This window comes from Pongo pygmaeus, chromosome 7, assembly GCF_028885625.2.
Source record: "Pongo pygmaeus isolate AG05252 chromosome 7, NHGRI_mPonPyg2-v2.0_pri, whole genome shotgun sequence".
Taxonomy (NCBI): domain Eukaryota; kingdom Metazoa; phylum Chordata; class Mammalia; order Primates; family Hominidae; genus Pongo; species Pongo pygmaeus.
This window is the reverse complement of record NC_072380.2, coordinates 77,735,953-77,749,918: the sequence shown is the minus strand read 5'-3', so window position 1 is coordinate 77,749,918 and position 13,966 is coordinate 77,735,953. Positions and strand designations below refer to the sequence as shown.

General features: G+C 40.8%; 1 protein-coding gene across 13 annotated transcripts in view; it reads right to left on the bottom strand.

The window, feature by feature from the left end:
• Nucleotides 1–13,966, bottom strand: part of MTFR1 (mitochondrial fission regulator 1) — a 135,946-nt gene that overhangs the window by 101,596 nt on the left and 20,384 nt on the right. For all 13 annotated transcript variants that reach the window (XR_010127218.1, XR_008504036.2, XM_054497515.2 and 10 more), the window contains one exon: nucleotides 8,950–9,095. Coding sequence is in view for 11 of the 13 variants with exons in the window: in XM_054497515.2 (XP_054353490.2) it covers nucleotides 8,950–9,015 (66 nt within the window). In the remaining 2 variants the exon portion in view is untranslated. The remainder of the gene's footprint in view (nucleotides 1–8,949; nucleotides 9,096–13,966) is intronic.

Sequence of the window (13,966 nt, the reverse complement as noted above, 5' to 3'; positions counted from 1 at the left end):
CATCTCTACAAAAAATTGGAAAATTAGCCAGGGGTGGTGATGCATGCTGTCGTCCTAGCTACAGGAGAGTCTAAAGCAGGAAGGTCCCTTGAGCCCAGGAGTTCCAGGCTGCAGTGAGTTAGGATTACACCACTACACCACTGCACTCCAGCCTAAGCAACAGAGTGAGACCATGTCCCCCCGCCCCCCACCCCCTGAGAAAAAAACCAACAAAGTGGAAATCATAGAAGGATATATAATACCCCTGGCACCTGCCATAGTTTTCATATAATTTTTATCACATATTTTCCAAGGTTTCACTGAATCTTAACTAGAAGAGTTCCAAAAAGTACTTATAACCTATACTGACTCCAATAACCAACAAAAATGATAGCTCTTGCTTTGGAAATGTAAATAAAAAGGATGGCAAAGATTAGAAAACTGGTAAGTAGAAAGGAAGATAACAATATTAAAATTGAATAGTATACAAAGAATGTTAAGAAGCAAAGTCACTCTGAAGCTTAGAAGAAAACATCATTCACATCAATAATCATACAGGATTATGACACAAGTAGTCTTAATAACGTGAGGACTAAGGGAAAGGAAAACATCTGACTAGAGAAAAATGGGAAGCCTCGCAGTTCTACAATGTCAACATCAGACTACCCACCAAAAAAAGAACAAACATGGGCAAATAATTCTAAGACAGTATTTAAGCAAACTCTTTACCTTATTATTATTATTATTATTATTATTATTATAATATATTTATTTATTTTTGAGACGGAGTTTCGCTCTTTCGCCCAGGCTGGAGTGAAGTGGAGCAATCTCGGCTCCCTGCAACCTCCGCCCCCACCCCCCGCCCAGGTTCAAGTGATTCTCCTGCCTCAACCTCTTGAGTAGCTGAGATTACAGTAGCTGGGATTACAAATGAATGCCACCACGCCCGGCTAATTTTTTTGTATTTTTAGTAGAGATGGGGTTTCACCATGTTGGCCAGTCTGGTCCCGAACTCTTGACCTCGGGTGATCCACCTGCCTCAGCCTCCCAAAGTGCTAGGATTACAGGCATGCACCACCGCACATGGCCCTACCTTATATATTTTAATAGATCCTGTTCTTTTACAAATAAATCCATAGAGCAAAAGTAAGTATACCATTCAGTCATTTCTCTTCTTGAGTCTTCTATTTAGTCACAAGTCAAAATTCTCCTATGATGTAGTACAAGTGGAATGCTATTTGTGCATCACAATGTGACAATTAGACAGTCTAAAGTGAATCTTTCTCCCCTCCAGCAAACAAAGGTCTTGCCTGGAGATGAAGAGGACAAAAAGCTCACAAAGAAAAATTTAGAAAGGATTTGCCAAGGTCAGGAATTAATGTTTCTTCCAGCTTTTAGCATTCTTCACTACGCATGTTGCAGGGCGAAATGTCAACTATTATGTTTCCATCTGTTTAATATCAGAAAAATACTAGGTGCCTTCAACAAGAGAAGTGGCCAATGATTCAGCATTTTTTTTTTTTTTTTTTTAGACGGAGTCTCGCTCTGTCACCCAGACTGGAGTGCAGTGGTGCGATCTCGGCTCACTGAAACTTCCACCTCCTGGGTTACAGCAACTCTGTCTAGCTAGAATTATAGGCAGGTGCCACCATGCCCAGCTAATTTTTGTATTTTTAGTAGAGACAGGGTTTCATGATGTTGGCCAGGCTGGTTTCGAACCCCTGACCTCAGGTGATCTAATCGTCTCGGCCTCCCAAAGTGCTGGGATTACACGCATGAGCCACAACGCCCAGCCGATTCAGCTTTTAATTATAAGGAATAAGTAGATTATTTAGGTATCTTCTACAAAGTTAAAGGAAGGAAAAGAACAGATTGCTTTATGTGATTATTTTTTCAAGCATACACAGTAGACTAACATAATGTGTTCTTCTGTTACTTGTGAATTACATAGTACTTAGCACCAATAAATATCAAATAAGGGTCTGTGTAAACTAATGACTGAAATATTTAGAATGAAGAGCCATAACCTTTATTGGATGGTAGGAAAAAGTGAGAGGAAAGAATAGCTAATTTCCAGGAACTCTAAAACTAGGTCTGACTACTTTTCTATTTTTTTCTATTCAGCCCTCATAGAGGGGGAGAAATTGTAAATGGCTGTGCAGAAACAGTGAACAGATGGTACTGAAAAGTCACCATCTGTGCATTGGGAGGCTGTATGACCCAAGTGCATCTCCTACTGTAACTTGTGGCTGAACTATGTCTTGTCAGTATGCTAGTTTAGAGAAGGAAAGACTTCCTCTAAAGACAAACTGTCATTAATATTTCTTCAGATGTAAGAGAGAAGGCAGGGAGAAGAAAATGGTCATAAAATAATCCAATTTCTTTCTTTTTTTTTTTTTTTTTTTGAGACGGAGTCTCCCTCTGTTGCCAGGCTGGAGTGCAGTGGCGTGATCTCAGCTCACTGCAACCTCTGCCTCCCGGGTTCAAGCAATTCTCCTGCCGCAGCCTCCCCAGTAGTTGGGACTACAGGCATGTGCCACCACACCCGGCTAATTTTTGTATTTTTAGTAGAGACGGGGTTTTACCATGTTGGCCAGGATGGTCTCGATCTCTTGACCTCATGATCCACCCACCTCAGCCTCCCAAAGTGCTGGGATTACAGGCGTGAGCCACCATGCCTGGCAAGATAATCCAATTTCATTTAGAAAATAAGACAATCCAATGCCATTAAGAAATAGCTGGCCGGGCTTGGTGGCTCACGCCTGTAATCCCAGCATTTTGGGAGGCTGAGGCGGGCGGGTCAGGAGCTCAGGAGTTCAAGACCAGCCTGGGTAACATGGTGAAATCCCGTCTCTACTAAAAATACAAAATTAGCCAGGTGTGGTGGCACGCGCCTGTACTCCCAGCTACTCAGGAGGCTAAGGCAGGAGAATAGCTTAAACCTGGGAGGCAGAGGTTGCGGTGATCCGAGATCGTGCCACTGCACTCCAGCCTGGGACAGAGCAAGACTCTGTCTCAAAAAAAAAAAAAAAAAAAAAGAAACAGCTAAACAGGGCCTGGGGCGGTGGCTCATGCCTGTAATCCCAGCACTTTGGGAGACCGAGGCAGGTGGATCATCTGAGGTCAGGAGTTCGAGACCAGCCTGGCCAACATGGCGAAACCCCGTCTCTACTAAAACATAAAAACTTGGCCAGGCATGGTGGCACGCACCTGTAGTCCCAGCTACTCGGGAGGCTTGAGGCAGAATTGCTTGAACCGGGAGGTGGAGGTTGCAGCGAGCAAGATCGCACCACTGCACTCCAGCCTGGGTGACAGAGCGAGACTCTGTCTCAAAAAAAAAATAAAAAAGAGAGAAATAGCTAAACAGAAAAACCATGCTTTATCTATGAAAACTGCTTTTAAATAATCTAACAGTGAATCTGTGTGTGTGTGTGTGCGCACATGCATGTCTGTGTCTAGTAATGACAGTCCATAACATTTAGCAACAGTGTTTGAAAGTGATGACAGCAAGGAGGAGGATGACAACAGGAAAGTAGTTTGTTCTTTTTTAACATTGTGAAATGCTATTGTAGAAAGTGTTGACGTGTGAGGCTGGAATCTGAAGCTGTCATCTGTCTCATCCATGATGACTGCACTCAAGCTGTATGTGGTAATTCATTTATTATAGACTAGTTTAACGTACATTATTATTTGAGGGCAACTTTTAGCAGGAAAAACTATAAATTTAACTCTAAGAAAAATATGTTTTGCTGGCTGGGTGTGGTGGCTCACGCCTGTAATCCCAGCATTTTGGGAGGCTGAAGAGGGTGGATCACTTGAGGTCAGGAGTTCGAGACCAGCCTGGCCAACAGGGTGAAACCCTGTCTTTACTAAAAATACAAAAATTAGCCAGGGGTGATGGCGGGCACCTGTAATCCCAGCTACTCAGGAGGCTGAGGCAGGAGAATCACTTGAACCCGGGAGGCAAAGGCTACAGTGAGCCAAGAACGCACCACCGCACTCCAACCTGGGACACAAGAAGACTTCGTCTCAAAGAACAAACAAACAAAAAAAAATATGTTTTTCAAGATAAACTATGTGATATTAATGCATTAATGCAGAGGTTCATGTATCCCTAAAATTGCACACAAAATTGTGTATGTGTTACTTTTCTGGGAAGAGCATCCATACTGTTAATCAGTCTTTAAAAAGTTAGGACCCAACAAAATGTAAATTCTTAATTCTCAGGGAGCTAAGGGAAAATTAAAAGTGTGTGTTGGGAGGGGGGAAGGAGTGAAAATGGGAAGATGAAATTCTGCAACAATTTTTAAATCCTTAACTAAAGATTAACACTTCCCTCAGTTCTCTTCTTCCTTACTCACGTCCCTCCTCCAAAGCACCAAAAGAAAACCAGAGTACAATAATACAAATTATTATAGATACTTGCTATAGTAACTTTTCTTCCAATATAAAATACTGAAATTAATCAGAATCACATTAGCTTCACACTATTCTTACTTCCTGCAATTTAAAAACATTTTTGCTTAGTGACATAAAAAGTTTGGAGATATGCGAGCATGTGGTTTTAAATTCAAACAAATGTTGAGGGAAAATAAAAGACAGTAAAGAGAAAACAGGCCATTGTAGCATATAGGCCTGGCTTTAAAATTAGCCTCTATCAATTTACTGCCTGTATAAAGCTGGCCAAATTATTCACCCCTCTATGCTTCTGTTTTCTCACCTATAAAATGGAGATATTATCTGCTTCATGAGCCTATGAGCATTAAATGAGTTAAGGTATTTATAATGGTTTTTTTTTTTTTTTTTGAGACAGAGTCTTGCTGTCACCCAGGCTGGAGTGCAGTGGCGTGATCTTGGCTCACTGCAAGCTCTGCCTCCCGGGTTCAAGCTATTCTCCTGCCTCCGCTTCCCGAGTAGCTGGGACTACAGGCGCCCGCCACCTTGCCCAACTAATTTTTTGTATTTTTTTTTTAGTAGAGATGGGGTTTCACCGTGTTAGCCAGGATGGTCTCGATCTCCTGACCTCGTGATCCACCTGCCTTGGCCTCCCAAAGTGTTGGGATTACAGGCATGAGCCACCGGGCCCAGCCTTTTTGTTTTGTTTTGTTTTTGAGATGGAGTCTTGCTCTGTTGCCCAGGCTGGAGTGCAGTGGCGTGATCTCGGCTCACTGCAACCTCTGCCTCCTGGGTTCAAGCCATTCTCCTGCCTCAGCCTCCCGAGTAGCTGGGACTACGGGCATGCACTACCATGCCCAATTAATTTTTATATTTTTAGTAGAAACAGGGTTTCACTATGTTGGCCAGGCTGGTCTCGGACTCCTGACCTTGTGATCCGCCCGCCTTGGCCTCCCAAAGTGCTGGGATTACAGGCGTGAGCCACGGCGCCTGGCCTATTTTTTTTTTTTTTTTTTAATTCTACTTTAAGTTCTGGGATACATGTGCAGAACATGCAGGTTTGTTAAATAGGTATACATGTGCCATGGTGGTTTGCTGCACCCATCAACCCGTCATCCAGGTTTTAAGCCCCACATGCATCAGGACAACGCATGCATTGTCCTAATGCTCCCCCTCCCCTTGTCCCCCACCCCCCTACAGGCCAGGTCCTGACTTATGCATTCTTATTATATCTGTTACGGTGATCTATGATCAGTGATCTTTGATGTTGTTACCACTTTAATTGTTTTGGGGTGCCATGAACCGAGCACATGTAAGATGGCAAACTTAATCGATAAATGTTATGTGTGTTTTGACTGTTCCACTAACCAGCTATTCCGCAATCTCAGACCTCCCTACTCTGAGTCAAAACAACACTGGAATTAGGCCAGTTTAATGCTACAATGATCTCCAAGTGTTCAAGTGAAAAGAAGCATTGCATGTCTCTCACTTTAAATCAAAAGTTAGAAAGTATTAAGCTTAGTGAAGAAGGCATGTTCAAAGTCCAGACAAGCTGAAAACTAGGTCTCTGGCCCAAATAGTTAGCCGAGTTGTGAATGCAACAGAAAAGTTCTTGAAGGAAATTTAAAGTGCTACTACAGTGAACACATGAATGATAAGAAAGAAAGAAGGCCTTATTTCTGATATAGAGAAAATAAATATCAAACCAGCCACAACATTCCCTTAAGCCAAAGCCTAATCCAGAGCAAGGTTTTAATTCTCTTCAATTCTGTGAAGGCTGAGAGAAGCAAGGAAGCTACAAAAGAAAAGCTGAAGCTAGCAGAAGTTGGTTAATGAGGCATAAGGAAAAAAGCCATCTCCATAACAAAAGTGTAAGATGAAGAAGCATCAAGTGCCAACATGGTGAAACCCCATCTCTACTAAAAATATAAAAAAATTAGCCTGGTGTGATGGCGCACACCTGTAATCTCAGCTACTTGGGAGGCTGAGGCAGGAGAATCACCTGAACCCAGAAGGCAGAGGTTACAATGAGCCAAGACTGCGCCACTGTACTCCAGCCTGGGCTACAGAGTGAGACTGTCTCAAAGAAAAAAAAAAAGTGATTCACTGTATTTCACTATCACTTTATTGTGGTGATCTGAAATGAAATTCATAGTATCTCCAAGGTATGCCTGTATGTATCAGATCAATGGGAAAATACATGTTAATCACTGAAAGGTAGAACTAAGAAAGCTTCTTTTATTTTCTGGTGCCCAAATATAAAATCTTGAAAGATTCCTTTGTATTTTTATTGTTAGGCAACAAGCTAAAAAATACTAGAAATTAGTTAACTCCAAAAGATCACAATGCTTTATGTTAGAATAAAATTTGTTTTTATATGAATTTTCAGCTGATTAAAGTTGATGATTATATGCTAGCTTCAATAAGTTAAAAATAGATCTTGCTAATCTGCCATTAGTAGGAAGGACTCTCAGTTGTAATTACAATATTTTGAGCAAGTTAATACTCCTTTAGCTGGTCCATTCTTTGATGAAGGCACCCATTTTCCAGCTTAAAGTGAACAAGCTAAATAAAGCGTGCTATCTGTGCCTGAAACAGAATTCTGCACTTTGGCCTCAATTAGCAGTACTCATATTGACCTGTCTTCGGGTAGGAGGCTGGTAACAGCAAAAATGGAAGAAACTATTATTGAATGTACCTACACTGTACAAGCCACTGTGCTAGATGCTTTACATACACTGTCATTTAATCCACAGGTAACAATTCTTATAGCAGTAGCAATTCTTATAGCTACTTTGCAGACGAAGGCAATAACTGACAGAGACAAATTTCAGATTCAAGTGTGCTTAAATCCAGGACCCACAATCTTACCATTAAACTATACTTCTTACTAAAATTACAATAAATAGAAATTATAAAGCTTTGGTTTTTGGAAATCATAAATAACAAAAACTTCCCTTCCTTGTGCAAGCAAGAGAAAAAGAAACTTTTGCTGTCATTACTAAAATGTCAGTCCACACTATGATAAAACTGAGCTAACTGAAGTTTTTTTGTTTGTTTTTTTTTAAAGATAGGGTCTTGCTCTATTGCTCAGGCTGAAGTACAGTGGCACAATCTCAGCTTACTGCAACCTCTGCCTCTCAGGCTCAAACAATCCTCCCACCTCAGCCTCCCGAATAGCTGGGACTAGAGGTATGTGCCACCATGCCCAGCTAAATTTTTTGAATTTTTTGTAGAGACAGGGTCTCACTATATTGCCCAGGATGGTCTTGAATTCCTAGGCTCCAGCCATCCTCCTGCCTCCGTCTCCCAAAGTGCTGGGATTACAGGCCTGAGCACTCCGCCTGGCCACTAAGTGAAATTTAAACATAGGAACATATAACTGAAAGATATGAAAATACCAATAAATTTACAAGTCATTTTCCTATTGCTTATCCTCAAGCTAATAATCTCAAAATTATGCAGCTATAAACAAAGATAATTTTATTTGGTTCTCTACTTTTTAATCTCTGAAGAAAACAGATGTAACCTTGGAAGCTGGGGAGATTCAAAGTTCAGGCACAAAAACAAAAAGTAAAAGTGCACTAAAAAGTATACCCATATTCTGCCAGGCACAGTGGTTCATGTCTATAATCCCAGCACTCTGGGAAGCCAGGTGGGCAGTCAGGAGTTCAAGACCAGCCCGGCCAACATACTGGAACCCCATCTCTACCAAAAAATATAAAAATTAGCTGGCCGTGGTGGTGTGAGTCTGTAATCCCAGCTACTCAGGGAGCTGAGGCAGGAGAATCGTTTGAACCTGGGAGGCAGAGGTTGCCGTGAGCCGAGATTGTTCCACTGTACTCCAGCCTGGGCAATAGAGCAAGACTCCCTGTCCAAAAAAAAAAAGTATACCCATATTCAAATTATGTAACCTGCCGGTATCTTCAATAAATAAAATTTAATTCTATGTCATAGCCATGAAAAAAAATGAATTTGAAAATGTAAAACAAAATATTCTACAAAATGTGCTTGACACAATACTTGCTCTAATAATTTATAGGTCTAAACAAACTTTATATATCAGTAGAAAATACTTATAAAAAATCTCAAGGTAAAAACTAACATCTCTAGCATAGAACAATCATTATAGTAACTTTTTTCTTCTTATCAGTAGTTGTTATTTTTAAGAGACATGACTTACATTTTAAATAACTGTGTTGTTTAAACACATTATAACAGCATTCAATGTTAATGATTCTACAACATTAAGAGCGCTGTCAAGTGTTGGCCAAGCATATTTTATGCAATGATTTTTCTGCTTATTTAAGCCTTTTCCTCACTAATAACAAATATATTGCTCTTAATGGTCACATGAATACTGGTAAGTTTTCAATGTAACCCAGAAAGTTACTTCCTTACTTCAGATGCTGAGAAAAGATTCACTTCTATGATTTAAATAGAAAGCAAATTAAACAGTACATAAACATATTGAATTCAAGATGTTGGTCATATATAGATTTATTTCATTTTCTCAGAAAAAATTCTTAAAATATCTAAATGTCGGGATTTAAAAAATGAATTTTGAGCACTCACCGATTGCATGCTTACTCCAACTTGTTGAAAAACCATCCTAATTAGGCGCTTAATCCAGCCAAGCATTTATATGGCAAAGTCTCCCCAAATTTGCATTTCAAGTACTTCTTCAGGCATACATAGCAGCACATGGTCCATAAAACACACTGAAAATTTAAAATGCAAATACTAAAATGAAATCATTATTATTTAGAATTTGTACCGTCTACATGTCTCACAGAGAAAGCCTAAAACATTTTTAAAACTTCATGTGCAACCTGACCAACATGGAGACACCCCATCTCTACTAAAAATACAAAATTAGCCGGGCGTAGTTGTGCATGCCTGTAATCCCAGCTACTCGTGAGGCCGAGGCAGGAGAATCGCTTGAACCCGGGAGACGGAGGTTGCGGTGAGCCAAGATCATGCCATTGTACTCCAGCCTGGGTGACAGAGCGAGACTCCGTCTCAAAAAAAAAAAAAAACCTCATGTGTAATTTAAGAGAAAACAAGATTTGCTTGTGATCAGCTTGCTTAAAGTAACTGTAACAGTATAAGGTGTTTTGTTTTCTTTTGTTAGTATTTTTTTCAGTCAGTGTTCTTAGCTGGAAGCAACAAAAACCTAGTTTGGCTAATTTAAGTAAAAAATACATTTATGAAAACATATCTGGTGGATAATAATCTTCAGAGAAACCAATTTATAGGCTACACAACCAAGGATGTTCAAAACTGTAGCAGACTTGGCCCTGGGAAAACACCACTGCACTTGTTACTACCACCACAGACAGGGTCCACGCAGTTCCTCCTTTTCCATGTCCCCAGCTCCAAAGATGCTGTCTGTACTGGTGCATTTGCTAGACCAAGTCCACAGCTCACGTGTCATAGCAAAAGGGAGGCTGACAAAGTAAGTACCTGGCTATTGTAACAAGCAGGTTAAGCTTCCCACCAAAAATCATAAAGGAATGAATTCCAGAAATACGGAACAGAAATTCAGATGCTGAAAGGCCAAAACCAATGAATAAAGTCTTTTAATATTCACTAGCACCATAACCCCTGCCATTCATTCTCTGCCCCACTCCCCATCAACACACTGTATATCTGACAGAATTACAATGTTAACTTGTATGGTATAGACAAGTTTACTGAAGTGTTGGTCTCTAACAAGATAAGGGAGTTTGCACCAGAATACGAATCAATACACTGCTCTCTCATCAATAAAATCTTGCTTAAGGCTGGGCGTGGTGGTTCACATCTGTAATCCCAGTGCTTTGGGACACCAAGGGAGGCGGATTACTTGAGGTCAGAAGTTTGAGACCAGCCTGGCCAACATGATGAAACCCCAACTCCACTAAAAATACACAAGTCAGCTGGGCATGGTGGCAGGAACCTGTAATCCCAGCTACTTGGGAGGCTGGGGCAGGAGAATCGCTTGAACCCAGGAGGCGGAGGTTGCAAATAGCGCCACTGCACTCCAACCTGGGCAACAGAGCGAGACTCTGTCTTAAAAAAAAAGAAAAAGAAAAAGAAAAGAAAAAAGAGAAACAAAAAAAAGAAAATCTTCCTTAAAGGCTGGGTGCGGTGGCTCATGCCTGTAATCCCAGCATTTTGGGGGGCTGAAGTGGGCGGATCACTTGAGGTCAGGAGTTTGAGACCAGCCTGGCCAATATAGTAAAATCCCATCTCTATTAAAAGTACAAAAAAAAAAAAAAATTAGCTGTGTGTGGTGGGGCACACGTGTAATCCCAGTTACTCAGGAGGCTGAAGCAGGAAAATCACTTGATCCCAGGAGGTGGGGGTTGCAGTGAGCTGAGATCATGCCACTACACTCTAAAAAAAAAAAAAAAAAAAAGAAAAAATCTTGCTCAAAAAGTCAGCTAAACAAAACAGTATACTGTATGCTATAGTTGACTTACATAGTGATGTAAGCCCTTTATCTCATCATGACCAGAAACAGTTTGTGGTCTACATTTTGAGAAGAACTTTATAGGTAACGACAGAGAATAGGAAGAAAAAGTAAAGGTGCCACAAATATGCCAAGTGCTGGGTGAAAATGAACTGAAAAGAGCTGGGTGCTAATGAAAGAAGGAGGATGAGCATCATGGGTAAAAATGAACAGCAATGGGGGAAGACAGGATGGAGTATAATAGGGTGTGAGTTCATATGAGAATCTGAGCTAAAAACTTATATTAAGAAAGAGGGAAAAAGAAACAGAAATCCTATTAGACAAACCTTGAACCTAGGTAGAAGAGTTTGACTCAATATGGTAGAATAGGTGTGGTGGCTCACACCTATAATTCCAACACTTTGGAGGCCAAGGCAGGAAGATCGCCTGAAGTCAGGAGTTCAAGACCAGCCTAGCCAACATGGTGAAACCCCATCTCTACTAAAAATACAAAAATTAGCTGGGCGTGGTGGCATACACCTGTAATCCCAGCTACTTGGGAGGCTGAGGCAGGAAAATCGCTTGAACCCGGAATGCAGAGGTTGCAGTGAGCTGAGATCACGCCACTGGACTCTAGCCTGGGCGACAAGAGCATAACTCCATCTCAAAAAAAAAAAGAAAAGAAAAAAGAAGAAAGTTTGCTGAATTCACCGAAGTTTAAATTAAGTATTATTTTTTAATCCTTTGAAAAGCTGCAAAAAAAAAAAGTATACACATTTTGCTCTATAGAAAATTTTAACATGATGGAAAGTTCTAACTTTCCTTTTGTTTTCTGAGACAGAGTTTCGCTCTTGTCGCCCAGACTGGAGTACAATGGTGCAAATCCTGGCTCACTGCAACCTTCACCTCCCAGTTTCAAGCAATTCTCCTGCCTCAGCTTCCCAAGTGGCTGGGAGTACAGGCATGCACCACCATGCCCGGGTAATTTTGTATTTTAGTAGAGACAGGGTTTCACCATGTTGGTCAGGCTGGTTTTAATCTCCTGACCTCACCTCAGGCGATCTACCACCTCAGCCTCCCAAAGTGCTGGGATTAAGGTGTGAGCTACCGCGCCCGGCCGGAAAGTTCTAACTTTCTAATATGTTTTTCACTTATCTTTATAAGTATAATTCCATCAGATATACAGTATGTATATCTGGGTATAGGAAGTGGGGCACAGAGTGAATGGGAGGGATTATGGTGCCAGGGAGTGTAAAAGAACTTTTGATATATATTTGAATTAGTGAAATAATGCTTTTAGTCTCCTTTATTTATTGGTGTTCCCAACAAGAGCCCTTAGCTGAAATGTCCAAACACCACTAAATTATATTAATAATGAGCTAACTTCACGGAACATTTGCTATGTACCTGGGATTATCAGGAACATGTTTATGCTTATTAAGTCATTACATATAAAGTCTCAATTATCACAAACCACCTTATTAAGGTAGATATCAAATTATCTTCTATTTGTAGAGGAGCAAACTAAAGCATAGTTAGTATAACTTGAGTAAGGGTCACATGTTTATAAGTGGCAAAGTTAGGACTCAAACTAGATGTTTCTGTAAGTCTGTGCTTTTATCCACTATACCATGCAACTAAACCAAAAGGGAGTAGTTTGAAAAACCTATTCGAAATTTCGAGTGTTTTGTTTTTGTTTTGAGACAGAGTCTCACTCCATCGCCCAGGCTGAACTGCAGTGGTGTGATCTCAGCTCACTGCAACCTCTGCATCCCAGGTTCAAGTGATTCTCCTGCCTCAGCCTCCTGAGTAGCTGGGATTACAGGCATGCACCACCACACCCAGCTAATTATTGTATTTTTAGTAGAGACAGGGTTTCACCATGTTGGCCAGGCTAGTCTCGAACTCCTGACCTCAGGTGATCCACCCACCTTGGCCTCCCAGAGTGCTGGGATTACAGGCCTGAGGCACTGTGCCCAGCTGGGTGTTTTCTATTTTAATTTTTTCATATTGTGATTACACTCAACTTTCAACACATTTATATTCTAAAGCTAACGACATAAAATATTGAAGTATGAAGGCTCTGGACTTGAGTTTGTACCCTTGTTGTGCCACCTACTAAATGGCAAGTATTAACAAGTTATCTCTAGATAGGAACAGTACTCACAGAATTGTAGGAATTAATAGAGATAATGCATAAGCCATTTTAGTAAAAAATACTAAAAAAGTAGGTTAATACTAACAGGAATGGAAAAGAATAGATGGATTCAAGATGCCAATCAAAGAATTAACCAAACTTGGTAAAGTAGCTGGCTAAAGCTGGGTGTGATGTTGCATGCCTGAAGTCCCAGCTACTCAGGAAGCTGAGGGAGGAGGGTCCCTTGAGCTCAGGAGTTAAGAGTCAACAAAGCGAGACCCCATCTCTTTTTAAAACAACAACAAACATAAAGTGGCTGGCTAGCACAATAAGGAAGAAGAGAAAAATCAAATTACTCCAAGGTTTTGATTGGAGATGAGAGAAATTATGGCTATCATATAAGGAAATGCTGGAGAGTAAAGCTCTTTAATGAAGGTGAGTCTAAGATGACAGAAGTGTATCTAGATGAAACTATGTAGTAGAACGCTAAGCACTGGCAGGAATATATATTTATCGATTACTAAAAAAGGTCTGTGACTATATCTTTGATCAGGCAGATATATTTTAATGTTACCAGGATCTATTATCAGTTTTATAAATGAATCCTCTGAGAGCCAATGGTGAATAAAAAGAGCAAAGAACCAAAAATGATGTCAAAGCTGGAAACGACAGGCAAAAAAACAGGCAAGGAGAAAGGATGGTTTTATGTGAAGTTTGAAAACCTATCATTAAAGCCCAGGCATGGTGGCTCATGCCTGTAATCCCAGCACTTTGGGAGGCTGAGGCGGGCGGATTACAAGGTCAAGAGATCAAGACCATCCTGGCTAACATGGTGAAATCCCGTCTCTACTAAAAATACAAAAATTAGCTGGGCGTGGTGGCACATGTCTGTAGTCCCAGCTACTTGGGAGGCTGAGGCAGGAGAATGGCTTGAACCCAGGAGGCAGAGGTTGCAGTGAGCCGAGATCACGTCACTGTACTCTGGCCTGGCAACAGAGCAAGACTCCGTCTCAAAAAAA